At 37.7% G+C, this 27,694-nt stretch overlaps 1 protein-coding gene across 2 annotated transcripts; it reads left to right on the top strand.

Annotated features, from left to right (window-relative positions):
- The first annotated feature begins 16,178 nt into the window (after positions 1-16,178).
- Positions 16,179-27,588, top strand: LOC103724100 (uncharacterized). 2 transcript variants are annotated; one of them, XR_003383073.3, is made up of 6 exons: positions 16,179-16,447; positions 20,571-20,677; positions 20,974-21,087; positions 23,256-23,464; positions 26,790-26,873; positions 27,025-27,588. XR_003383073.3 is itself a non-coding variant. In XM_008815255.5 (5 exons), exons 1-5 carry the CDS (start codon positions 16,216-16,218, stop codon positions 27,079-27,081), a joined length of 594 nt encoding a protein of 197 aa, XP_008813477.1. In that variant the 5' UTR covers positions 16,179-16,215; the 3' UTR covers positions 27,082-27,588. The 2 variants fall into 2 exon arrangements, 1 of the variants encoding a protein (XP_008813477.1); XM_008815255.5 differs by lacking the exon at positions 23,256-23,464.
- The last annotated feature ends 106 nt before the right edge of the window (positions 27,589-27,694 follow it).

Raw genomic sequence — 27,694 nt, 5'->3', positions numbered from 1 at the left:
ACTTATTGTAACATTGCAACCATCGCCTTACAAACACATAAGTATGACATGGGTAGACAATTTCTTTAGTGACAGTCATGAAACTGCTAGTATTGCTATTATGTCATGATGATTAGAATCATTGTTTTAACTTTGCTATGTTGCAAGAGTTTTAACCATCATTATAGATGAGTTATAAATTATTGGTAAATAGAATTTGTGCCCTGTAGTTATAGTCAAAAATCACTAGTATTATTTTTTTATAGTGACCATTAGAACTATTATTAGAACTATCATTATAAATTTGGCGTGTCACAATGGCTTTGACCAGTAAATGCTCTAAAATTTAAATAATAGAAAATAAGTTAGTAAATCATATAAGAATGATTGACTAAAAATTGAAAAATACATTTAATTGGAAGTCAAGTATATATATCTAGATTAGAGTTGATCAAACGTTGGGCCAGGTCAGGCTTTATAGTATAAATTAGGCTTGATGTTTATGCCCAGGCCCAACCCAGCCCAGACATCAGACCTCTATTTTGATCTAGGCCTGAGCCAATCCTAAAAGGTCAATAGCATACCTACATATTGATATATTCATTAACATATAGTATAAGATTTTATTATTATATCTATTAATTAGTTAATATAATTAATAAATAATGTATATATATATATATATATTAAATATATAATTATCTCAGGCCAGACGAAGCTATTTTTTAATTTTTCCAGGCCTAGCTTGATTTTCAAATCGGGCCTCTTTTTTGCCTAGGCCAACCCTATGGGCCTATTTTTAGTGTCTAAGCCTACCAAATTTTGGGTTGGGTTGGGTGGTGTTGCCCAGATAGACAACCCAAGAGGGGGGGTGAATTGGGTTTTAAAATAATTTAGCTATTTAACACGTTGTGAATGACTAATTAAAACTATTGCAAGTTGTTTAATTAATTGCTATGTGCTGTGAGTGATATGAGAGGAAGAAGAAGAGAGACAATCAATCACAAACACCAAGTTTTATAGTGGTTCGGAGCTAACCCTTGCTCCTACGTCCACTCCCCAAGTCTCACTTGGGAATTCACTATAACCCCCTTGGATTACAGCCGGTTGTTTTCCAAGCTCACAACCAAACTTGTTGTTTTACGAGCTCATAACGAACTCGGTCGGTTTTCCCAGGCTCACCAACTAGAACCACCCCGATTGTTTTTCCGGAATCACAATCGAACCCTTACACACGTTGGTTTTACACTCGGCTCACCAACCAACCTCAATACCCTTGATTCAATCCTCCGATTGAACCAAGCAGATACAAGTTGTAAATAAAATAGACAAACAGAAAACTAAGCTTCTCAAAAGCAGATGGAAAACAATATAATCTGAAAAGAGTTTAGAAGCCCTCAAACGCTTTTAAGTTGGAGAAGAGGAATGGCTTCTTAAACTTCGGGTCTCCTCTTGAATGTGTAGTCGACTTGAATGCAGGAGGAGGATTCTTTAATTCCTGGGAAGATGTAGGTGGATGCAGTTAATGCAGCTCTTCCCTCTTTTTTCGTTGAAGAACCGGTTGCAGAGATTGAATGCTTGAATACTTGGAGTGGAATGGTTGTTCTCTACTTTGCTACAGTCTTCTGTGGCTATTTAAACCAACCCCCACGGAAACTAGCCGTTAGACACCTTTTTCTGCCCGTTCTGCACACTCTGCACAGCCTGACAATGTGTCCGTTGGTGGGTTGGAGTCGACTCGCGCGATCAGGAGTCGACTCGTCTGTAGCGGGAGTCGACTCATACTTTTCCGGAGTCGACTCGGCAACTGTTCCAGATTTGAATTAAAGTTGCCTTCGCGATTGGGAGTCGACTCGTCTTGACCCAGAGTCGACTCGCCAACTTCTGGAGCTGACTTGGCTTTCTCGGAGTCGGCTCATCCCATGGAGTCCGTGGATTTATTTTTGAATTTGGTCCACTCGAGTCGACTCGTCAATCCTGGGAGTCGACTCGGCGCTCAGAGCCCGAACTCCCTATCTTCTGTCTTTTTGGCTCGTCCAGTCTTGGAGTCGACTCGAACTTCCTCGGAGTCGACTCGGCTCTCAGTTTTCGAAACTTGGTCTTCTGCCTTTTTGATGTGAAGCTGCCTTGGAGTCGACTCTAGCTGTCTGGGAGTCGACTCGAATCTCAGAGACAGTAACTTAGTCTTCTGTCTTCTTTGTGGTCGCGGAGTCTCGGAGTCGACTCGCGTATTGCGGGAGTCGACTCGAATCTCAGAGTCCGAAAAATGCTTTCTGTCTTTTTTCCTTGTCTTCCTCTGAGAGTCGACTCTCACTTTCTTTGGAGTTGACTTGCCAACCATCGGAGTCGACTCGCGTTCCACTGGAGTCGACTCGAATCTCAGACCCGAAAACTGCTCTCTGACATTTCTGCCTGTGACTCCTTGGAGTCGACTCATACTTCTCCGGAGTCGACTCGATAAACATTGGAGTCGACTCGCGCACTTCGGGAGTCGACTCGCTGACAGGTTTTGAATTGAAGCTTTCTGTTCGTCTGTCTGTTCTCAGTCGGAGTCGACTCGTACCGATCCGGAGTCGACTCGAGCCCGTGCCAGTGAACTTGATACGCTTGGAGTCGACTCGTGATACTCTGGAGTCGACTCGAGTCTCAGACTTTGGTTCAAGCTGACTTCTTAACTTATCCAAAATACTATGAACCAAGTCTAGAGACACTTAGAGAAGATTTTCACTGAAAACACTTAATTGAATTCATTAGTAAACAAGAAATATACTCAAATGCTTTGAGCTCATCAAAATCAAATAGGGTTTTAATCAATCACTCCACAATCTCCCCCTTTTTGATGATGACAAAATATTGAGTATATGTAAAGTGAATTGCACAATAAACAATGAAATAAAATCCATAAATGAATTCAAATGTCTGGTAATTCAATTTATCCAAGCTTGAAAGGAGTGAAACAGTAAATTTCGGAGTTAAAGCTCCCCCTTTCATTTGGAATTATATAAGCCTTCATATTATGCAATCAATTGTTTGGCTTATATATCTTTAATGATTTAGCTTTGTTAAAATTTCAGATTCTCCCCCTCAACATATGCATTCAACTTTGTTTTGATTCTTTGAATTTCCTTTTAATGCTTTGAAGTTTTTGAACTGAAGTTTTGGTTTTTAGAGGGAAAATCTGTCAATTTGTTCTTGAGTAGGATTCAGCTAATCTCCGAATATCCCTTTAATAGATTCTGGAGATTACTCCATTAGGAGCCCCAAAAGAGAGATAATGAGCCTCGAGGTACCGAATCCACTTAGAACAAATTTGTGTGTTTTAAGAGTTTATCTTTTTATTGATTTTCATTGATTCCTTTTACATATTTTATTCATATTTCTCCCCCTTTTACATATTTTATACATATTTCTCCCCCTTTTTGTCATCATATCAAAAAGGAGGTAATCAGAACACACAATCAAACATAGATCAAAAGGCACAGTATTGAAGAAAAATGCAGCTACTCATTGTATTAATTTGTATGTAAGTACATTTCAGAATACAATAAGTAAAGCAAATCAATACATGTCAAAACAAAACACAAAAAGTAGCTATGGTCTCCTCGAGGATGTAGCTCCTCCTCTCGAGGATGTATCTCCTCCTCTCAAGGATGTGGCTCCTCCTCTCGAGGATGTGTCTCCTCGAGGCATGCGCTCCACGAGTGATTGGACCGCATTGGTGACGTTCTCGAGCTGGCGAATGATGGCCTGGATGGCCCTGCTCTGTGTCGTATCCAGCTCGAGCACCGACTTCTGCAGTCCGTCCAGCTTGTCGATGAGCACATTCGACAAGCGCTCGGCCCCCGCGGTAGTGGTGGACATGTCACGGCCGATGTCATCCCGCATCTGTCGAGTGGTGCTCGTGACCTCACCCATGCTATGGAACTGGGCCTGCATCAAGGTCCTCATGTTGTATATCTCTTGCCGCACCTCAGCCGTCATGTCGGTCACGGCTGTCAGGGAAGGAACCAACGCGGAAGATGTGGGCGCAGGAGAGGGAGTAGGCATCGAACCTCGGAGCTCCCGAAGCAACTCATCCCTCAGATCTCGGACTATCTCCTGCCGCAGCTCCCGGAGCTGCTCAGGATCAATGCGGACCTCCATGGGTGGTGGAGCCGAGGAGGAGGGTCCGGCGGAAGTGGTAGGAGCAGAAGTGGGTGGAAAGTCTGGTACGTCTGGAAAGTCAGAATCGGGCTCAGGACTGGGGGAAGGTCTGGTGGTCTGTGTGGTGATGGATGACTTCCTAACCCAAATCCCCTCTCTCTTCCGAAACCCCATCCTGTGTAGGGTCCCTGCACGCGTGCGATCAGTCCATCGCAATGCGTGAAAGGGTTCACCCTCAGGGATAGGAATCTCGTACTCCCTAAATAATAGTGTGAAAACCATGCCGTAGGGTAGGGTGAGCCTAGGTCTGTCTAGTGGCTCACACATGTATCGATATATGAGTTTGGGCAAGTTGATTGGGGTGTCATGAAGCATATAGAACATGAGAGCTAGGTCTCTCTCAGATACAAAGTCAAATCTCCCAGTCTTAGGGAAGATGGACCTAGACAATATACTCAAGAGGATCCGCATCTCAATCGGTAGTGAGCTAGCGGATACCTCGTCTATGGGTGACTGGGGTGGATGCCCTAGAACGGTCGTAAGGGCCTCAACCCTGTCCTCAGGGTGTGTGGGAGCCACCCCTACTAGTGGAAGGTGGAGGATGTGGGCAATAAAATCCTCCGTAACGAACAGAGGGACACCGGCTACTGTGCCCTCGATACCCCCATCTCCCCGATGGACGGTACCGTAGAACTCTCTAATGAGCCCTGGATATGTGGGGAGATCTAAGGTGAGGAAGTACTCTAAGCCCTGGGCCCTGAGTCTATCACCTATAGTGAACCCTTTCCGGGAGAGATAGTCGAAGTCGACATATCTCCCGGTGGTGACGGCCTTCCCGGCTAATGGCCTCGCGGGAATCGCCCTAGGCGGGGAATGAGCCGGAGGTTGTGGCCTCGCGGGATCGTGCCGAGCCTTGGAGCGCCGCTCGGGACCGGCCTCGGGTCGGGACCTCTTCCGGACTACGGTCTTACGCGGCATAATGACCTAAAATGGGAGGAAAACCTAATGAACGGTGAAGAACCGACGGGAAAGTCTTGGGGACGACCGGGGACGACCTAGAAAGGGAGGAAAAACCCTAGGGGACGGTGAAGGGTCGACGGAAAAAGCCTTGGGGACGACCTAGGAGTCGGCTCTAGGGCTTGTGAACAGTGGCGGCTTGAGAAAGAAGTGTTTTCGAAACGACAAAGTTAGGGTTAAAAAGTCGGATCCCGACTGCGAGTCGACTCTACTGAGTCGCGAGTCGACTCGACCTCGAGTCGACTCCAGAATATGCGCGAGTCGACTCTCCTTATGCGCCTGTAGACCTCGAGTCGACTCCCGACTATATGTGAGTCGACTCCCCCTCAGCTGCCATCTCTGCGAGTCGACTCCCGCAAATGCGCGAGTCGACTCTCCCTCAGGAGCCGACTCTGAAACTTACTCGAGTCGTCTCTAACTTTGGCACGCACCTAAAAATCATGCTACATTCGTGCCAAATGAGGGAAAAACACTAAAGTATGATCTAATTTGATGATCAGTGAAAAGAAACTCTATTTTAGCCACAATCTAATCATCAAAATCAATGAATCTAGTGGAAACTACCACTAGGATGGATCAATCACTCCTAATCCCCTCCTAAGCACACTAAACCTCTCTTCACTTAGGGATTTTGTAAAAATATCTGCTAATTGATCATCAGTACAAACAAATTGGAGTGTCACATCACCATTCAATACATGATCTCTTATGAAGTGATGTCTTATCTCAATGTGTTTAGTTCTTGAATGCTGAATTGGATTTTTAGTTAGATTAATGGCACTTGTATTGTCACAATTAATGGGAATTTTATCTTGTTTAATGCCATAATCTTCTAGTTGTTGTTTAATCCACAAGATTTGAGCACAACAACTCCCGGCTGCAACATATTCAGCTTCAGCAGTAGACAATGCAACCGAGTTTTGTTTCTTGCTAAACCATGAGATAAGGTTTTCTCCTAGAAATTGACAAGACCCGCTGGTACTTTTTCTATCAAGCTTACATCCAGCGAAGTCTGAATCTGTGTATCCTATTAAGTTTAGGCTAGATTCTTTAGAGTACCATAACCCTATATTCTTAGTTCCTATTAAGTATTTAAAAATTCTCTTAACTGCAACTAGATGTGATTCCTTAGGATTAGCCTGATATCTAGCACACATGCAGACACTAAACATAATATCAGGTCTACTTGCAGTAAGATACAATAAAGATCCTATCATACCTCTATACAGTTTCTGATCTACAGATTTACCCGATTCATCTTGGTCTAACTTGCATGATGAGCTCATGGGGGTGCTGATTGACTTGTTTCCCTCCATGTCAAACTTCTTGAGCATCTCCTTGATGTATTTGGCTTGATTGATGAAGATGCCTCCTTCAGATTGTTTGATTTGAAGTCCAAGGAAGTAGTTTAGCTCTCCCATCATGCTCATCTCAAATTCACTCTGCATCAAATCAGCAAATTCTTCGCAGAGGCGATTGTTAGTAGCACCGAAAATGATATCATCAACATAAATCTGTACTAATAGCATATCTTGGTTTTTCTTCTTTAGAAACAGTGTTGTATCTACATTTCCCCTAGAAAACTCATGTTCTAATAGGAATTTGTTAAGCCTCTCATACCATGCTCTAGGTGCTTGTTTCAAACCATAAAGTACTTTGTTCAATTTATAAACATGATTAGGGTATTGATGATTTTCAAAACCAGGAGGTTGTTCTACATATACCTCCTCATTAATATACCCATTTAAAAATGCACTTTTTACATCCATTTGAAATAATTTGAAGTCCTTAGAGCATACAAATGCTAGCAAAAGTCTAATTGCTTCAAGTCTAGCTACCGGGGCAAAGGTTTCATCAAAATCTATACCTTCTTCTTGATTATAACCCTTTGCTACTAATCTAGCCTTATTCCTTATTACAGTACCATTTTCATCAAGTTTATTTTTATAAATCCATTTGGTACCTATAATTGAATATTCAGTAGGTCTTTCAACTAGATTCCATACTTTGTTTCTAGTAAATTGGTTTAATTCTTCTTGCATTGCATTTATCCAATTTACATCTTTTTCAGCTTCTTCTATGTGTTTGGGCTCAAAATGAGAAACAAAAGCTAGATGATTATTTAAGTTCCTAAGGGATGCCCTAGTCCTAATAGGTTGAGATGGATCATCTAGAATTAATTCCTTAGGATGCCCGTGAGCATACCTCCAAGCTTTAGTTAGCCCATGATCCACAATAGCCTCTTGGCTTGATGATGCTCCTTCACTCAACTTTTGATTATCATCTTGTAATGCCATTTCATCTATCTTTTCTTCAAGAATTTCAACATCATCATCAAAATTAACTTTCTTACTAGAGGAAAAATCACTAGAGTCATCAAATACAACATGTATAGATTCTTCTATAACTAACGTTCTTTTATTAAAGACTCTATAGGCTTTACTAGTTGTAGAGTAACCTAAGAATATTCCCTCATCAGATTTAGAGTCAAATTTACCTAGATTATCTTTCCCATTATTATGAACAAAACACCTACATCCAAAAACATGAAAGTAATTAACTTTTGGTTTTCTGTTTTTCCAAAGTTCATAAGGTGTTTTCTTTATAATGGGTCTTAATAAAACTCTATTTAATATATGACAAGAAGTATTAATGGCTTCTCCCCAAAAGTACTTAGGGAGGTTACTTTCACATAACATAGTTCTAGCCATTTCCTCTAGAGTTCTATTTTTCCTTTCCACAACTCCATTTTGTTGTGGTGTCCTAGGTGCAGAAAAATTATGGGTTATCCCCTTTTTACTACAAAACTCATCAAATGACTGATTTTCGAATTCGGTACCATGGTCACTTCTAATAGCTATTACTGAGGTATCTCTAGCATTGGTTACTTCTTTATGGAATTTCTTAAAAACAGAAAATGCTTGATCCTTATGTGCTAGGAACATGACCCATGTGTACCTAGAATAATCATCTACAATAACTAGACCATATTTATTTCCACCTAGGCTTGTTGTTCTAGTTGGTCCGAATAGGTCCATGTGTAATAATTCTAGAGGTCTAGAGGTAGAGACACATTTTATGGATTTAAATGAGTTTCTAGATTGTTTGCCAAATTGACATGCTTCACATATTTTATTCTTTTCAAATTTTAATTTTGGCAAACCTATCACGGAATCTCTTTTAACTAGTTTAGTTATTGTGTCCATGCTTGCATGACCTAACTTACGGTGCCATAACCAACTAGCATCATTATCCTTAGTTTCATTAACAACTAAACATTGGTTATGTTTGGCAAGATCTTCAAGGTCTACAACATACACATTCCCACGTCTAATTCCTTTAAAAACTAAACTATTGTCATTTGGGTTTGTTATAATGCATAGTGATGGTTTAAACATAACATCATACCCTTTATCACATAATTGACTAATGCTTAATAGGTTATGCTTAAGACCATCAACATATCTAACATTATCAATAAAAGTAGAAGGGGTAATTTGAACTTTACCAATACCAATGATGTGACCTTGGTTGTTGTCTCCAAAAGTCACAGCACCTCCCTTCTTAGCTTCAAGGGTGAAAAATTGATCCTTGTCACCCGTCATGTGTCTTGAGCAGCCACTATCCAAGTACCAGCAATTTTTGTTGACCTTGGCTGCAAGACACTCCTACACAAGCAAATCATGTAATCTTAGGTACCCAAGTTTTCTTGGGTCCTTCATGGTTAGTCATGTTGGTTCCTTTTGGAACCCATACCCTTTTAATTTTTCCTTTTATTTTTCCTTTTCTATAATTACACACATTTGCCTTATGTCCTAATTTTCCACAACAGAAACAGGTTATTTTCTTAGTTTTACTTTCTCCTGCTTTAACAAAGAAGTTACTAAGAAGTTTTTGCTTATTTTTAGGTTTATATCCTAAACCTGCTCTATTGAATACTGCACGTTGACTATTAAGTATCATATTTAATTTTTCAGAACTATACGTAAATTTCTCAACCAAAGGTTTGTACTTTTCAAGTTCTTTAGTTAGAGTTTGTTTTTCGGTTTTTAGAATGTTTAAATCCTTTATGAGTTTCTCGTTTAAGTTTTGTATATTGTTTTTAAGTTCTGAAATTTTCTTAGTTAATTTTTCATTATCTTTACTCAAGGTATTAGTCTTTTGAGTTAAGAGTTGATTGCTTGTCTTAAGTTCTAAATTTTCTTTGATAAGAACATCTTTATCCTTAACTAATGAATCATACTTACGGATATAAGTTTGGTTAGTTACTTTTAGTTCTTTGTTTTTAGCATTTATAGCCTTATATTCAATCATTAGTTCATTAAAAGCATCATAAAGCTCATCAAAAGTAAAATCTAAAGGCGATTCGGACGTTACCTCATTTTCATTGGCCATGAAGCAGAAATTGGCCTTTTCCTCTTGTTCCTCATCCGATGAAGAGGATGATGAGTCAGAGTCGGATAGTGTTGTGACAAGAGCCTTCTTCTTCTTGTACTTGTTGCCCTTCTTCAGTAAAGGGCACTCAGCTCTTATGTGACCCGGCTTCTTGCACTCGTAACACCCAATCCTCTCATTTTCCCTTTCCTTACCTTTGTCCTTGCGGTAGGAATTTGAGGGGCCTCTCCTTTGATGATAGGACTTCTTGTGGTTGATGAATTTTCTGAATTTGCGCACAAGAAGTGCCTCACCATCATCTTCCTCATGTTCTTCTTCTTCACTGCTGCTACTGCAAGATAAGTCCTTGTTAGATGAAGTAGATTTTAGAGCTATTACCTTTTTCTTATGGGAGGACTCTTCCTCGTTGTGTTGTTTCATGGTTAGCTCGTGCGTCATTAGGGATCCAAGAAGCTCCTCAAGTGGTAACTTGTTCAAGTCCTTGGCTTTTTGGATTGCCGTCACTTTAGCTTCCCATGACCTTGGTAGACACCGAAGGATTTTTCTGACAAGCTCACTGTTAGTATAGTTCTTGCCAAGGCTTTTTAAGCCATTGACAATATCAGTAAACCTAGTGAACATGCATGTGATTGTTTCATTAGAATCCATTTTAAATAGTTCATATTTATGAACCAAAATATTTATTTTGGATTCTTTGACTTGATTCGTGCCCTCATGGGTCACTTCAAGTCTGTCCCAAATCTCTTTTGCAGAATTGCAAGTTGAGACCCTATTGAATTCATTTCTATCGAAGGCACAATAAAGCACATTCATAGCTTTAGAATTTAGTTGTGCTTTTCTCATGTCATGTTCATCCCAATCCTTTTCTAGTTTGGGTACCGTGACACCTTCTACATATATGGATGGGATGTATGGGCCATTTACTATAATGGTCCACATCTCATAGTCTTGGGCTTGGATGAATATTCTCATCCTAGCCTTCCAATATGAGTAGTCGGATCCATTAAAGAATGGGGGTCTTTGGGTGGACGGACCCTCAATGTGAGAAGATCCAAATGGAGTTGTCATTTCGATCTTTTACTCTTGGGTGGAAGAGTTTAGGCTCTGATACCACTTGTTGCCCAGATAGACAACCCAAGAGGGGGGGGGTGAATTGGGTTTTAAAATAATTTAGCTATTTAACACGTTGTGAATGACTAATTAAAACTATTGCAAGTTGTTTAATTAATTGCTATGTGCTGTGAGTGATATGAGAGGAAGAAGAAGAGAGACAATCAATCACAAACACCAAGTTTTATAGTAGTTCGGAGCTAACCCTTGCTCCTACGTCCACTCCCCAAGTCTCACTTGGGAATTCACTATAACCCCCTTGGATTACAGCCGGTTGTTTTCCAAGCTCACAACCAAACTTGTTGTTTTACGAGCTCACAACGAACTCGGTCGGTTTTTCCAGGCTCACCGACTAGAATCACCCCGATTGTTTTCCCGGGATCACAATCGAACCCTTACACACGTTGGTTTTACACTCGGCTCACCAACCAACCTCAATACCCTTGATTCAATCCTCCGATTGAACCAAGCAGATACAAGTTGTAAATAAAATAGACAAACAGAAAACTAAGCTTCTCAAAAGCAGATGGAAAACAATATAATCTGAAAAAAGTTTAGAAGCCCTCAAACGCTTTTAAGTTGGAGAAGAGGAATGGCTTCTTAAACTTCGGGTCTCCTCTTGAATGTGTAGTCGACTTGAATGCAGGAGGAGGATTCTTTAATTGCTGGAAAGATGTAGGTGGATGCAGTTAATGCAGCTCTTCCCTCTTTTTTCGTTGAAGAACTGGTTGCAGAGATTGAATGCTTGAATACTTGGAGTGGAATGGTTGTTCTCTACTTTGCTACAGTCTTCTGTGGCTATTTAAACCAACCCCCACGGAAACTAGCCGTTAGACACCTTTTTCTGCCCGTTCTGCACACTCTGCACAGCCTGACAATGTGTCCGTTGGTGGGTTGGAGTCGACTCGCGCGATCAGGAGTCGACTCGTCTGTAGCGGGAGTCGACTCATACTTTTCCGGAGTCGACTCGGCAACTGTTCCAGATTTGAATTAAAGTTGCCTTCGCGATTGGGAGTCGACTCGTCTTGACCCAGAGTCGACTCGCCAACTTCTGGAGCTGACTTGGCTTTCTCGGAGTCGGCTCATCCCATGGAGTCCGTGGATTTATTTTTGAATTTGGTCCACTCGAGTCGACTCGTCAATCCTGGGAGTCGACTCGGCGCTCAGAGCCCGAACTCCCTATCTTCTGTCTTTTTGGCTCGTCCAGTCTTGGAGTCGACTCGAACTTCCTCGGAGTCGACTCGGCTCTCAGTTTCCGAAACTTGGTCTTCTGCCTTTTTGATGTGAAGCTGCCTTGGAGTCGACTCTAGTTGTCTGGGAGTCGACTCGAATCTCAGAGGCAGTAACTTGGTCTTCTGTCTTCTTTGTGGTCGCGGAGTCTCGGAGTCGACTCGCGTATTGCGGGAGTCGACTCGAATCTCAGAGTCCGAAAAATGCTTTCTGTCTTTTTTCCTTGTGTTCCTCTGAGAGTCGACTCTCACTTTTTTTGGAGTCGACTTGCCAACCATCGGAGTCGACTCGCGTTCCACTGGAGTCGACTCGAATCTCAGACCCGAAAACTGCTCTCTGACATTTCTGCCTGTGACTCCTTGGAGTCGACTCATACTTCTCCGGAGTCGACTCGGTAAACATTGGAGTCGACTCGCGCACTTCGGGAGTCGACTCGCTGACAGGTTTTGAATTGAAGCTTTTTGTTCGTCTGTCTGTTCTCAGTCGGAGTCGACTCGTACCGATCCGGAGTCGACTCGAGCCCGTGCCAGTGAACTTGATACGCTTGGAGTCGACTCGTGATACTCTGGAGTCGACTCGAGTCTCAGACTTTGGTTCAAGCTGACTTCTTAACTTATCCAAAATACTATGAACCAAGTCTAGAGACACTTAGAGAAGATTTTCACTGAAAACACTTAATTGAATTCATTAGTAAACAAGAAATATACTCAAATGCTTTGAGCTCATCAAAATCAAATAGGGTTTTAATCAATCACTCCACAGGTGGCTCGGTGGGCCGTCAGGCCCATGATCAACTCTAACATAGACATATCCTAACATTGAATTATTTTCATTGTTTCTACCCAATTAAGTTGTATAACAAAATGTCATATGCCAAAACTAGATACTGAGCAGTTATATATATAAACAAAAACAAATATTTATAAGTGAAATGAGTAACTACTCAAATAGGATTAGGTTGAATCTTAGACATATCTCGATATTTTTAATGAGTCTAATATTTGGCCATACTGGCTGACCAAAGTTAGGATAGGGATAGGGCAGTTCAGTTACAGAGTTTGCAGGTTAGAGCGACAACCCTAGCCTCACCTCCCAAATTCACCAATTTTACATGACAACTCAATGTATAAGTTAAACACAAGCCCTATTCTTCTTTCATAAGTTATTTATCTTTTGGTTTTACAAAAAAAAAGTTATTTATCTTTTGTTGTAGTGAACGACTTTCATGCTTTGCTTGGTGTACTATCTGGTTTCTATATGACAACTCCATCATACTCCTCATTTGTATCTTCATAAGATGCTGCAAAATCTCTTAATTCTATAAAAAGATCAGAGAAAATTCGCAATAATATCTATCTACTAATAGAAAAATAAAAAAAAATAAAAGACCAAATTTTGCTTTAATAGTAAGTATTTTTCATAGTTAAAGCTCATTTCTAATAATTAAAGATTTATTTTTTTTATTAAAAATCATTTTTTATGCTAGAAATATTAAAATGCTAAGAATTTGTCACATCTAATCTAGTTTTAGGATAAGGTGAGAGATAAGTGCTAAGAAAGTGCCCTCAATAATTTTGTTGTTTGGTTTGTGATTTTGTTGGTTATAAATTTAAAGGCAACCAAATCTATCACATATATTTTTTCAGCAAAAGTCTAAAAAACTTTTACTAAATTAGCAAAGGAACTAGCGATTTATAGCAACTAAACCCCCAAAAGAGATCCTCAGCAGAACCAAAAAAATTCTTACTGAAAGTCCTTGGGATAAAAAAATGATACACATAACTAAATTCAGTGTCCTCCAATATTTCAAGTGTCATATGATAAATAGAAAAACCAAGTTCATCACTATCATCGTTAAACATAATAATCATAATTATGTTACATAAGATAGCTAAATGCTTTTTCATGTGAATAAATATAAAGATATAAAATATTCTTCACTTAGCTATATGGGACGAGTGAAGAAATAATTAACAAAAGGATGCAAAAGGTGTGAACTACTAAACGGCATGAAACGATCATCTGTAATGCATGAACTTTGTAACTATTGGTTATTGTGATTATATTAGTTTCTACACCAATAAATATTTAGGCCATTATGTGTTAACCTGATTTGATTGTGTTTGACTTGATAAATTAAATCCAGACTAAAACCATAACAGGGACTTCTAAACAGCAGATATCCTTGAAAAAGCTTTGAATATTCAGATAAAAGATCAATGGCAAGTCATTTAGCTATTAAAATTTTCAACATAGGACAAAACTTGAAAAATGAATTAAATAATGTGAGCTAAAACTGTGCTGCTTCTCTCAGCTAAGTTTCCACTAAATTCTTTAAAGCCTTACTAAAATACTATGTACAAATATAGCTTTGTAGATAGTAAGATATAATAAACATAATAAAATTTATCACGCAGGTTTCTATATTATACCTCTCTCTGAAGTGAGACTAATTAAAGTTTTGGGTCCAATCTAGGATGCTAATCAAAATCTATTAGTAATCAAACCTATCTTTTTTAAGCCAAAAAAAAAAACTATATTCCAAACTCTTGTTGCATATGCATGTTAGTTGGCTATCTGCCCTGTCACCATCCTTAAATATTATAATATTGTGGGTCCCTAATAGAGTTTGATTATGATAACCAATTTCGGTATGTGCAGCTTAAATAATGATCATTCCCATTAATTAGTAATTGTCCCATTATAACTACTGTTACATAATGAGAACAAGGTTATTGTCCCATTCTAACGAATGTTACAAATTTAGAATAAAAGATGTTGTTTTATCATAATTCATTTACTAAAAATAATTTATAAAATTTAATTTCTCATTCTATTTTATTAACACATTTTGTCTTTTAAAAAAAAAATTGTTCTATGAATAATAATTTGAGCTAGAAATAGTGGTTATTTTCTATATTTTATTTTGGTTATTTTCTATTACTTACCATTTTAAGGCTAATAGTGGCCATTATAAATCCAATGTTTTAATTCCAGCTACCTCATGGCTATTTTAGGCTAGTAATTGTGCTTAACTCCATTGAAACAATAAATCATGGAACTACAATGAACCCATTGCTTGGGTGCACATTGTTGTTGTTTTTAGAGGCATCTAGTGGAATTGGATAAATCTCAACCATGCGAGTAAGAAAAAGGTATATAATCTTTTATTTTTAACAAAAGGCAAAAAAATTATAGTCAAACTCCTAAATAAATAATGCATTTGTATCTAGACTATTTATAAAAACATGGTGCTGAATAGAGAGGATTTATTTTAGGTGCAAAAGATATTATTTTTAGGTATTAACCCGAAAAAGACAATCTAGTAGAGACTAAAAATAAATCGTAGATTGAGATAACTATGTGATTCCTTCCCGATGTCTCGTCCACAAAAATGATGCATAAAAAAATCTTTTAACATTTACTTGAAATCTATTGTATTCCACAAAAATCATGATCATGAAGATCAAATCATCAATCAAAATTTCTTAGTAGTATAATGGGATACTAATTAAAAAAAAAAGAAGATCATTTAGGCTATGGTCGTTGAATAAATTTTGAGAAAATAAATGAAACTTATTCGAATGCTACTGGAAGAATAGTACTTGTTCTATGAGATAGAAGTTTGGGGTATTTTATTGGAGGGATAATAATGCAGAGAATAAATCACACTTTATATAAACTCGATGGCATCTTTTTTTTTGTATATTTAGGAAATAGATAGCGATGAAAAATGAAGGGTTTTTTTTTTGCATGAATATCCTCCTAAATATCGGATTTTGCATGAATACCCTTCCAAAATTGATATTTGCATGTATATCCTCGTAAAACACTTGTTTTGCTATTCTACCATTTTTTATTTTTGTTTTTGCTTATGTACCCATGTTATCTAATAGCATTAAAAAAAATAACGATTTTAAATTAAAATAACTAAAATATTCTTAATGGGTAGCGAAAAAAGAAAACAGGGACATTAGCATTATTTCAAAATTTTATTTTATTTTTAATTAATATAAATATGATTTTTTCTTAACATCGTTAAAACAACTGTCATATTAGGGGCATTTGTACAATGATAGAGGATATACATACAAATATCAATTTTAGAAGTGTATTTATATAAAATACGATATTTAGAAGGATATTCTCAAAAAAACCTAAAATTAATTAAAAGAAAAAAACTCGGTCCAAGTCCATTCAACCAAAAATGGTATATTAGAACTATATCTTTGACTTTTTTTTGGTATTTCGGAAGATTTGGCATTCTCGCTCTTGCTGTTTTTAAATCAAAACTATTTAAACCAGCGACCTCCGATGGAAAACGTGTAGGAGTTTTGAAGGATGGCCTTCCGAGCCGTTATGCGCTCCGTCCGGTCATCGGCGCCACGGCGTCCCTTCCACCGTCCCAATCTCTCCTCCTTCGCGTCCACTCTTCTCCTCACCTCTAAGCTTAGGATTAGTTTGTTCCATGGAGCCGCTCCTCTGGGCCGCTCCAACGGCGATACTCCATCGCTCGCCGCCCCCTCTTCGGCTCCCCAGGAGGACCAAGATCCATCCCACGAGGCCAATTCCGGTAAACCCAATGCCTTCTCCCCTTCCCCCAATTCAAAGGTTATGATTTGCCCCCTATATTCTTGTTTCTTTTTGCTATCTTTTGCTGCTCGTGGTGTTGGTTTTAATCTTTTGAGCGAGCGGCGTTTGTTAGAGATTGCTAATTTGTTGGAAGGTCTTAAATATCCTTTTCCCCTTAAAGATTTATGGATGCCATTGAGGAATTGGAGGTTAGAGTTCAACGTTAATGTAGGAGGAGGGTAACTGAAGTTAGGCAAGTTTTGTCATAGAGCGTGGTTTAAACATCATTGTTATCCTATTATTGTTACCGTGTTCTGAAACCGTTTTACCATTGTAGCGGAAATGAAATTGTTATTTGTCTATTTCGCCATCTTTTTTATTTTTATTAAACGAAATAATGTATGTTATAATGGCTATTATCAGTTGTTGAAATGGAAAATAATGGTAAAATAACGGCATTATCTAATTTTGGCATTAATCAAAGAATAGCATACTTTGTTGGATTGAGATGGATATTTAAATTTAATAAGAATATCGTTTTAATCTGTTGTACAATGATAAGGTAAAAGAATGGTTGTTCTTCCTCTTATATATATATAGAAGCTGTTATCATCATTTTTCTATATATGCATAACATAATGTTGTGTGTGTGGGGAGGGGGGGGGGGGGCTTTGAACCAAGTCATAGACATACAGTGATTTGGCCACTTGATGTTGCAGGTTGAAGGCCATATAACAGCTGTTATAATGCAGGAATGGCTAAATAATGAGGATTATGGTCAATCCCATTATGTGTATGCATGATAACATAATGGTGGCCTCTGAGACCATGTCTTGGGGACTCCATAACTTGGCCTGATGTTAAAGGATTGGATCTATGTAGAGAAGACTAGCCAGAGGGTAATTTGAACTATAGTTTAAATGCAGTTTCAGGCAGTTTGGTCGAATGTTCCTAATGAATTTGGTTTTGGTTGATGCATAGACTATGATTGTGACGTACCTGCATTGTTATAACTAGGCTTTTATGTTGTCCTGTGACAGTCGAGATCATTGAAACTGCATGTTTGGGCTTGTTTCTTTTGAATTTCAGTAAGCCTCTTGATGGAAAATGCAGTAGTTAATTCCTCGTGGAGAATTTATGGACATTACTAATAATATGTATCTCTTTCTTTAGGAATATATGTTTTTGTATGTGTACTACCAAATATCAGGTTTCTGTTTAGGAAAACTTTTACTTTATTATCATAAAAATATTTTAAAAGTTTGTAAAGAATTTGGTTTATTTTCTGCTTGTTCCATGGGCCAGTAATTAGTAAGTCTTGAATGGCTAAATCATCAACAAAGGTTGAGTCAGATCTTGGATTTATGAATTCCTTGAAGTGATGAATTTTCAAAATACTATAAGAAAAGTTTCAGCTAATGGCGAAAAGCAGGATTCTGGAATGTTTAATGTCAGTATATTGATTAATGCAAATAAAAAAACAATGCTAAATGAGGTCTTTCTACCTTAAGAAAGGATGCAAATAGACTTAGATTCAGATTGCTATATACTGTGAGGTGTTATATGGTTATGCTTGAGGTCGTGGTATTTAAAACCAGAATTGTGGATCCACTTTAGACAAGTTCCAGCATGCAACTGTATTGGATTCATTATCCAAAAAAAAAAAAGACACTGTATGGATTCATTATAGTTATCATTTCAATTGGACTAGGGTACCCATAAATATCGACATGTATGACGATAACCATACATACACAATACATGCATGCATACAGCCATACATGCATAGATATATAGAGAGTGTGTGCCTGTGCAAACACATGCATATAGTGTGTGCATGTGTCTGTGTCTCTATATGTATGTATATATTGATTGTGTCATCAAGGGCAGAAAATATCGATAAAGATGATGAAGAAAGGAATCGACAGGATTCCATTATTTTGCTATCAAGGAAATAGACTTCATATCGAGTTAGATATATTTGTGCTAGTCTATATAATTCATTGTCATTATTGGTTTGAAACTTCCTAAGGCAGCAACATGCCTATAAATATGTAGGTTTGTACAAGGAAAAGGCATAAGAAGTGCACACTTTAGGCGATAAAAAATTATCATTAATCATTACAAACCATCCTATTTAAATATCCTATTTATAAGGGGGAGTGAGTAGGAAGGCATTAAAGCAAGGTTTGCTGTCTCAATACCAGATCCTGTACTGGTACCATTCTATTACAGTGTTTGTACGTGGTACAATACAAGATGGCGAGGTGTATCCAGTGTCGGTACGATATGAGACTGCATACCGGTTTGGTACTAGTATGGTATGATATGTTCGGTACGGTACGACACTGACCGACATAACAAACCTTGCATTAAAGCATCATTAGATGCATGTTTAACCCCATAGGAGTTCACTTTGGAGGCCTCTTTGCTGAAGGTTGTTTGTTTTTTTTTTTTGCTCAATTAAGAAACCAAGTTTCTGACATGGAATGAAATGTCGATGAGTGGCCTCTTTCAATTGAAGTGAAGTTTGAATTGTTTGCATAGGGGGAAAGTAATGTACCTTTGAACCCTTAATGTACATTGCACAAGAGACATGCATAGTGCCTGGTGACATATTGAATAGTCTATATCGAGTAATTGGGTTCCTTTTCTCTTGCCTTTCAATTTATATATCAAAACGGTAGCTCAATGCATAAGGCTTCCACCACTGCAGGATTTGGTGAGGGTCAGATGTACGCACCCTTATCCCCATATTCAAAGAGGCTATTTTAGTATTTTAAACCCATAATATCTAGGTCACAATGGAGCAACTTCACTATTGCACTAAGGCTCACCCTCTTTTCAATTTATATTAAAATTCCTTTAAAAATGTGTAATACCATTTAATAGAGGCCTAGCTGCATCCTTTGGTTTTTTTCATTATAACCTTTACAATATCTATAAGCTAGAAAATGAAGCTTACTTTATAATATCTACAGACAAAAATGATAGCTATAACATGATTGTGTTGGTTGACCAAGTGACAAACACTGCTTCAACCATGGTTGCATTTGTGGTGTTTTTCAATTAGTGTGATAAACGGAAAGCAATCATTAACCATCTATGATGTGTCTTTTGCTAGAAGTTAGTTTGACATATTCCCACATCACCATGACTCTTTTCTTTTTTTGGTAGAACGCCATTATTTCCTTTGGAATACGAAAGTAAGTATGCATCTTCCATTATAGAGAAGTACAAATTGACAATCTCTAAAGATGATTAATAGATTAAAGAAGACTTTATGATTGTTAACTTACTAAGTAAACTTGTGAACGGCTTATGATGCTGGTGCTTTAGATTCTGCTATCTGCTTTTATGGTGCACTAGATACTGAAATAGGTAGGCATCTGATGCACATGGATTTTATGGGTCTAATGCTGCTAATGACTGGTAAAGCCAAGGCAACTGAATTACCTGCATTCTTTGCCTTCCATCCTTATTTAGGAGGTGCTTAGCATCTTACTATAAGTAGTGGGAGAGAGTTTGGGGCCTGGCAATGCATGGCCAGCTCCAGACAGTGAAGCTTCTTTCCTCAGATGCCACATGCCAAAAGAAGGAAAAAGGATTAGGCATGCTAAGTGGAGAAAATGTAAACATATTTTCTTAAAGAGTACCGACCTTTCATGTTTTCCCATGCCTATCCTATGTTGAGAGGCGGGGAAATCCTAGAGTGCCTTGGCCTTTAAATTTCCATCTTCCTTGCTAATCACAGCCATCCATACCTTTTCTCACTTGCATATCATGTGCCAAGCAGTAGTATGATATAATGTCTTCCAAAATGGAGTCAGACCCCTGTTGCATCTTGAATATGCTCTTCTGTGGCCCTTTCCAGGAGTTACACATTAAATACTAAAATATTTTCTTTTTTAATATTACTTGAACTTCTCTAAAAGTATTAATTTGTTGGTAAATAACATAATTTTCGTTGCTGTTATAAATGCTGGTTTTTTTTTTTTTTTTGATTAGGATGTTTACTACTTTGGCATTTTATGTTGGTATGCATTAATGGTTCAAAATATGAAGTAACATCTTAACTCTGTTGCATGCTGTTTATCCTGCAAATTATGTTCAATCTGATCCAGAATCATCAAAGTCAGAAGGAAGAGTTGCACAAACCGCAAATATTTTTGTTATTGGTGGTACTTTGACTGATGATGCTGCTAACGAATGGCTTGTTCTAGATCAGAAGGTATTTAGTTTGTCACTTCTTTTGTATGGTTTTGTTTATGCATAAGGATATTTTTATTGCAGCTAACTTGATTATCCTTGTTAATTTAACACTGGAAAATGTTGACTGGATGGTTGATCAGTCGAAACGTATGTTTTACTGATAGCAAGCTGAATTCATTGGCTGGTGAAGTAAAATTTATTCAGATATTTACATCTTAGACCAGCAATAGAAATCAGTAGTTTAATTTGCATAACCATTGAGAATGAATTTTTCCTGAACGTAACTACCTATCTGTTTTATTGCTAATTCTACAGGTAAACACATATCCAATGTTTAGAGGGTTTACAGCAATTGGTACTGGAGGTGATGATTTTGTCCAAGCTATGGTTTCTGCTGTTGTATCTGTACTCCAACGGCCAATCCTAGAGGTTTGTGAAAATACCGTGCTTATTGAATTTTAGTTTAGTTAAAAAAAATAATCTATAACTAAGGAGTGCTGATATAACCACATTTTCTGATTCATATTCATAGAGTTGTTATTAATTCATATTTCATGGAAAAAAACTCTAAATGAAGATTTAATGCAAAGCAAGATTTTTTAGGTTCAATGCCTGCAAAATTACTAATTTCATGACATTATCTTTATAGTCATCTATCAGCTTCAATCTTGCACTTATTACTATATATTATGGAGTAAATGAGCTACTGCAATAATCAACAGAAATGCAAGAAATAACCATAGCCATCAAGTCTTGTCTCAACTACATGGGGTCAGTTTTATGAATCTCCATTAAGCAAGAGTTCCCTTAGATGTTAGTTTAAGCTTTCCATATTATTTTTCATCACTTTTATCCATGTTGAGGACTTCTGCATCCTTCAAGATCTTTGTAGGTTTAACACCCCACAATTACTAGTTTCGTGATTTTTATTCTTATTGTGATCTGTCAGCTTCATCCTTATTATTGTTGTTTTTATCTGATAAAGGAAGGCAAAGCACCCTACATTTTGTTGATAAATGAATGGAGAAAAGACAATAAATAAGAAAAGAAAGAAAAAGGAAAAAGGAGAGAAAAAAGAGAACATGGAAAGAGGCAGGGGAAAGATGCAACCCAAATATTATTTGGCCTTGCCTAAACAATAAAAATGGCAAACTAAGTTCACAACATCCATTAGCCTAACTTTGGACAACCAATAAAGCCTAGCCAAAACAAGAAAAAATCTTTCAAATTTCAAATTTCAAACCACTATCGGCTGTCCCAAATTTGACATGTCAATTTGGTGCATTGTTGTCCTCCTCACATCCCATTCTCATCGGAGTCCACCTTTCACCCCTTGGCTCACCATTGCAAATAGCCTCTATCAACATCGATCTAGACCTAGAATACATTATTGTACTCATCCATGATCTTTTGAACGCCACTTCTTTGATGACTAAGTTCTTCAACTTTGCTCATGCCTTCATGGAATCCTTGTTGTCACCTAGATTTATCGCCATAGCCACCTCACATTGTTGTCCCATAGCCTTTGTTCACCCTGACCCAACTTTGTTGCGAAACCCTCTCGCAATATTTACTCATCACCACCTAGAACTGCTCTTACGGCCTTCTCTCACCGCCATGCAGCAACTTTCTCTCATCATTGCCCAAATCTTTCACCTTGGTCTCTTTTCTCTGCTGTCAATGCTGCAATGTCCCGCTACCTTGCATCATCTCTCCATGGCCTCCTCTTATTGCTTCCTAGGGACTCATTTGGTTTGCAGAAAAATGAAGAAAAATGTGGTCAACGAAAAAACAAAAAAATATCTCTTGTTTGATTGGAGTTTTCAAATGAGAGAGATAGAAAAGTAGCATTTGCATGGGAATAAAATTTTTATGTGTCATGAAAAAGAAAAATCCATGGGGGATATGGAAAAGCTACTTTCCCACTAATTGAAAATTGGGATCCCTTTTTTTCTAATATACCCTTAAGCTATCAAAATCCATGGATAAAGTCTTTCCGTCTTTCATACAACTTTTTCAGAAAAGTAGATGCTGAATCAAACATAAGCTATTTTGGAACGTGCCACTTTTCCATGATCAATCAAACATACTAAAACCATATTTTCAGGCATCATATTCTCGAAAATCATCTTTCCAGAAAAAACATTCGAGAAAAAATTCTTTCCACGAACCAAACGAGTCCTAGATTCTTCATTGCAATCTTCTCTTACTATCTTCCCGTAGCCACTACTCACCATCAACCCTAATCCACCTTCGTTGATTGTTATGACATCTTGTCGCCAAGGTTTGCCTTCTCAGGATTGGACCCCATGCTAGTGTCATGTTAGTATAGTATTGATAATGCTATTGCATCCTCTATACCGAGTCTCGGTTCGATACCGATACAGTAAGGTATGCTCGGTATGGGGCAATATGTATCAGTACAACAAACAATGCTTGTTACTATCCTGCACTCTCCTTCCATTGACTGCTCAGATTTGCCCCTATGACTTCATCTTGCCACTGTATTATAATGTTCACTAACGACTCCCAAATCTATCGTTGTGTTCTTTTGCCGCTATTTTATAGCCTCTTCTAATTGCTACTGAAAATTGTAGTTGCAGCCTTCTCTCACCACCTAGGGCCGAAGAAAACCACCTGCTAGGGAAAGAAGGAAAGAGAGGGAAGGAGAGAGAAAGGAGAAAAGAGGGAAGAATATAGGAAAATCAAGGGGAATAAAAGAGGGTTTCCCGAGATCGAGTCAGCAAGCCTAAAGGGGTTCCTTAGAAGCTTCTCTCTATAAAGGGATAGAGAGAGAACGTTCAAGGTATGTTCCATTTGATTTCTATTTTTTTTAGTATACCAATGTTTATAAGCCATCTTACTAGCTTCCTTTGCCTTTTTTCTTGTCCACTTAGTCACTTGCAGGAAAACTATGTTAACTCTTCTGCTAGCCATTGTATCTATTAGTTTCCTTGTCAATGATCCTATATTCCAAGTCTCTAGACATATCTTGCTTTCTTAGACTAACTTCTTTACCTATATACCTATCCAAAAAAGTGTGAGAACCTTGCGTAGTTCTCACAACGTCCAAGCGCGGACGTGACATGTCACTTCTGGGGAACACCCTAGTTGACCGTTGCTCACTTTTCACTATACCCAGGGTCTCATGTAGACAACGCCTCAATGGTTTTCTTGTACAAATATATGTTCATCAGATGTGAGTATAATTTTAAAACTAGCCATCAATCCAACTCCTTTATCCGAGCTTGGGACTGGCTATGTAGAAAATATAGATGGAGTTATCGAAAAAAACAATCAACAAGCATAAAGTACAAAGAAAAAATAAAATAGCTAATCACTAAATAAGTGGCCAATTGCAAGAAACATCAGCCATTTCTTTTGACCCCATTTTATCAATATTATCGGGGAGCAAATCTCCTATAGTAAAAGCACCTTTTAGCTCCTACCTAGGTTTTATCTGCCTGTGTCTTCCTGTGTCATTTATCTGTGTTATGTGCATTAATGATACAAATCCTCTAAGAAAGCTCTACTTTTTAACCATGAGAGTTATTTATAAACAAGTCATTTTCTTTCCTTTGGCCTTGACCACTGCTTCATTAGAAGAAATAGGGTATGAGTTTACTTTACACGGTGCCACTCCCATGAAATAGTAAAATCACATATTACCTTCTATTCAAGTGGTATCTTTCTTAGTTTTCTTTGACTTGTTATTTTTCTTAAGGGATTCATACTGAAATTATGTTAGAAGCATCATCGTTTTCCTTAATGTAGTTTGATAAACATGTATTAGATGGTAAAGCCAAAATAGTGGTCCACTTGAAGATAATCATCCTCATAAGAGAATTGACCTAGGCTTTTTAAAGTATTTATACAATTAATGTTCAAACTACTTTTATATCTGCCAACAGAATGACAGTCCATCATATGTGATTCGAGCCTATAAAATAATGTCTATGCAACTGATTCAAGCTCCTTGTGAGTGGATAGTGTTTGGCTTGACTCTTAGCTTTTTCAAGCATCAATCAGATGTAAACCAGCCAAGCTTGATCTTGGCTTCTAGGCTTAAAATTGATATCATGCCAAGTCGAAGCAAACCCCAGCTCAATCCTTGTGATGGCTTATCTAGATAATATAATGGTTTTATATGTTTTCATTATGCATGGCTTTCATTATCCAACTTGTGATGTGTCAGCTAGTTATATACTTATGATGGTTTAAAAGATCATAGTCAATATTTGTGTAAAGATGACCTTGAGTCTGATACCCAGAAAGGTTTTAAGGGTATCAACGCATTAGAAATAGGCCGATATTCTGCTTGACTTGAACCTAGGCTTGATCAGCTAGTTTTAGTTACATTTCTAAGTCAGTCACAGTCAGGGTCTAGGGGATCAGTCATGTGGAGCTCATCCTCATGTACTCATTTTCTGATTTCCCATTGATTAGCCTCATTCAACTATTCCCTCATGGTTTTGGCTGCTTTAAATTCTTAAGTCTTCCAACTTAAACCAGTTGTTCAAACACTCTTTACTTGAATTTTGCTTGTAATGCATATGCTGTTTAGTTTTCACCAATTGTTTTTATGGATTCAAGGTTATCAACATTCCTAAGCTCATCCAAATGATCAACAGTCCCGGTTGTCTCTGTCAAGATTTAGATTTTGCTGTAGCTGTATTAATGGGCAACATTAACAGGAATATTCTACTTCATTTAGCGAAGCAGCGACATTCCCCTTACGTAAATTTAAATGATAAAATTTAGCTTAGCATCTTTCCCTCAAATATTCCTTCGCTAATGTCCCCAATACAAGATCGTTGAAACAATGAGAAGTTACATTCTTTTAACTCACCATATGAACCCACTGTATCTGCTTTTCTATTTTAAAAATTTAAACCCATGTCTTCCTGGGTTTAGGTCAACATAGTTTGTATTGCACTTGAAAAAATAGTTAATGTCTTTGGGATGGTCACAATTTTGGTGATACACTTATTGTGAACAACAGTATGTCCATATGTTTGGTGATGCGCTAAGTTTTTTGATCCTGGTTATTGATCTTACCATTTAAGTTACATGCAGAGCCTTAGTACCTGATTTCAGGAATAAGACAGTGAATCTTTTGAAAAGCATGACCAATTATTATAAGCAACTACAAGATGCTGTGAACTCAAGTAATTGAAGACATTGGGATTTGAAATCTGAGCATCTTACTTTTTAACATGTTAAGTTTTTGAATGTTGGAACATTCACTTCTTCAAATATGATTCCAAACTTTAGTCCAGTTGGCAGTTCAAGGATGTTAAGAACTATAGATGCTGATATATTTAATCAGAACCTTCTGTCTAGTTATTTACAATCTGACATGAGATATTAAGAAAAAATCAGCTCGAGTAAAAAAATTTCGTGTAATACACATGCATGCAAACATGTGTATCACCGACCACGTTGACTAGTCAATGACACCTTTTGTCAAAAGTTCTATATAATACCTAACAAGAAGAGGTCGAAGGTGGGATGCTACCCTAGTATTATCAACCCACTTCAAATAAACTTTTGACACCTGGCATTTAAGCTGTCACTCTACATTATAAAGTACCAAAAATCTATGCTGGTGATGGGGGCTAATATTGGGCATAAGACTCCATTACTTCGAGACAAAAATCTATGTTCTGTTTTATCCAATGTTTCTGAAAGTTTTAAAGCTCAGATTTTTTTAAAAAAAAAAATGATAAAACTGTACTTATGCTGTTTATGTTGCATTTCCCTTTGTGATGTAAAAAATGGGGAACAACAAGCAGTCAGGTAATGGCTGGGAATTTCTACAAGAAAATTGAAAAGATGCTTGGCTATGTCCGTTATAAATAAAATAAGTGAATTCCAGTAGTTGCAAGATATTTCCAAGTGCTATTAGTAAGTGCTATTTGCTTTATTTTTTCAATCATTTTTCCATTTATGAGAAATTTGACACTTCTTCCTGTTGTTTTAAGCTACATAGGCTGATGCATACAGGCGCAGTTAGTTCCATTGAAACAGTTTTAACTTATTGAATCCTGACAAGCATAGTAGCTTGTGATGCATTATAGTTATGTTTGATATAATCATCAAAAGGGGCTTATGTGCTGGATTTTGAACAGGAACAAGTAACTCAGAGACTATCTTCAAGGCGCAAATATGTTTCTGTAAACATCGGACCTATTAGAGTTTGTTCTGTTGAAGAGGTTTCTTTCTATCTTATAAACATACTCCATAGCTTGAATGCTCATTTTTTGTGGGAAGGCAGCATAATCCATTGAGATAAGGCTTATTTGCTGGTGTTTCCTTACCAGGATACATGGTGTACTGAACTTTTGTCTCAATTTGTCTTTTCAGGTCCAAGCAGTGTATAGTGTCATGAGGAGAGATGACAGAACGAGGTTCCTTTTGTAGACTAATTTTGTTTTCTGGACAAAAAGAGAAGAAAAGAAAGCCCAACAGAGTTCACATTGTTGCATCCCTGCAACCCTACTGACAGCTCTATACCGGTGACATTTATTAGTAATATGTGTGAGATGGTGTCAGCTGCAACTGTCTCCGGTATCAGGCAGCAGGAGTTCTGTTTGGTTCATCAATGGCTGGCTTTCTTACAGTTGATTTGTCACCATAAAACTCATTGGGTGGATAGTGGATGTGTTGGAATTGAAGCATCTCATTTTGGAGTCACGGTTGTCAGCTTCATGTTTTTGTAGTTCATTCAAATTTATTTTCCAAAATTTGATTATAAAATCATCCAAATAAGCAAAGAAAAGGATGATTTGTTTTGTTGTGTCCGAGAATACTGTAATTTTTGTAATTATTGTAATTATTGTTGTTAACATCATCTGATATATTGTTATCTCAAATATATATATATATATATTGTGCTCAAGGTTTTGCGATGGAGATCGGTTTGCTAAACTCTTCTGCTTGGAAGCATGTGAAGATCTTTGGTTTTGATTGGTGGTAAATCACCTGCATGGGTTGCAGACTGAACGTTTGGATCAAAAGGTCTTTCTTGCAAGGC

Source organism: Phoenix dactylifera, chromosome 12, assembly GCF_051530095.1.
Source record: "Phoenix dactylifera cultivar Ajwa chromosome 12, Ajwa_hap1_PhDact_Kaust_v1.1, whole genome shotgun sequence".
Classification (NCBI taxonomy): Eukaryota; Viridiplantae; Streptophyta; class Magnoliopsida; order Arecales; family Arecaceae; genus Phoenix; species Phoenix dactylifera.
The sequence above is the reverse complement of the archived record's forward strand: the minus strand, read 5'-3'. Positions and strand labels throughout refer to the sequence as shown.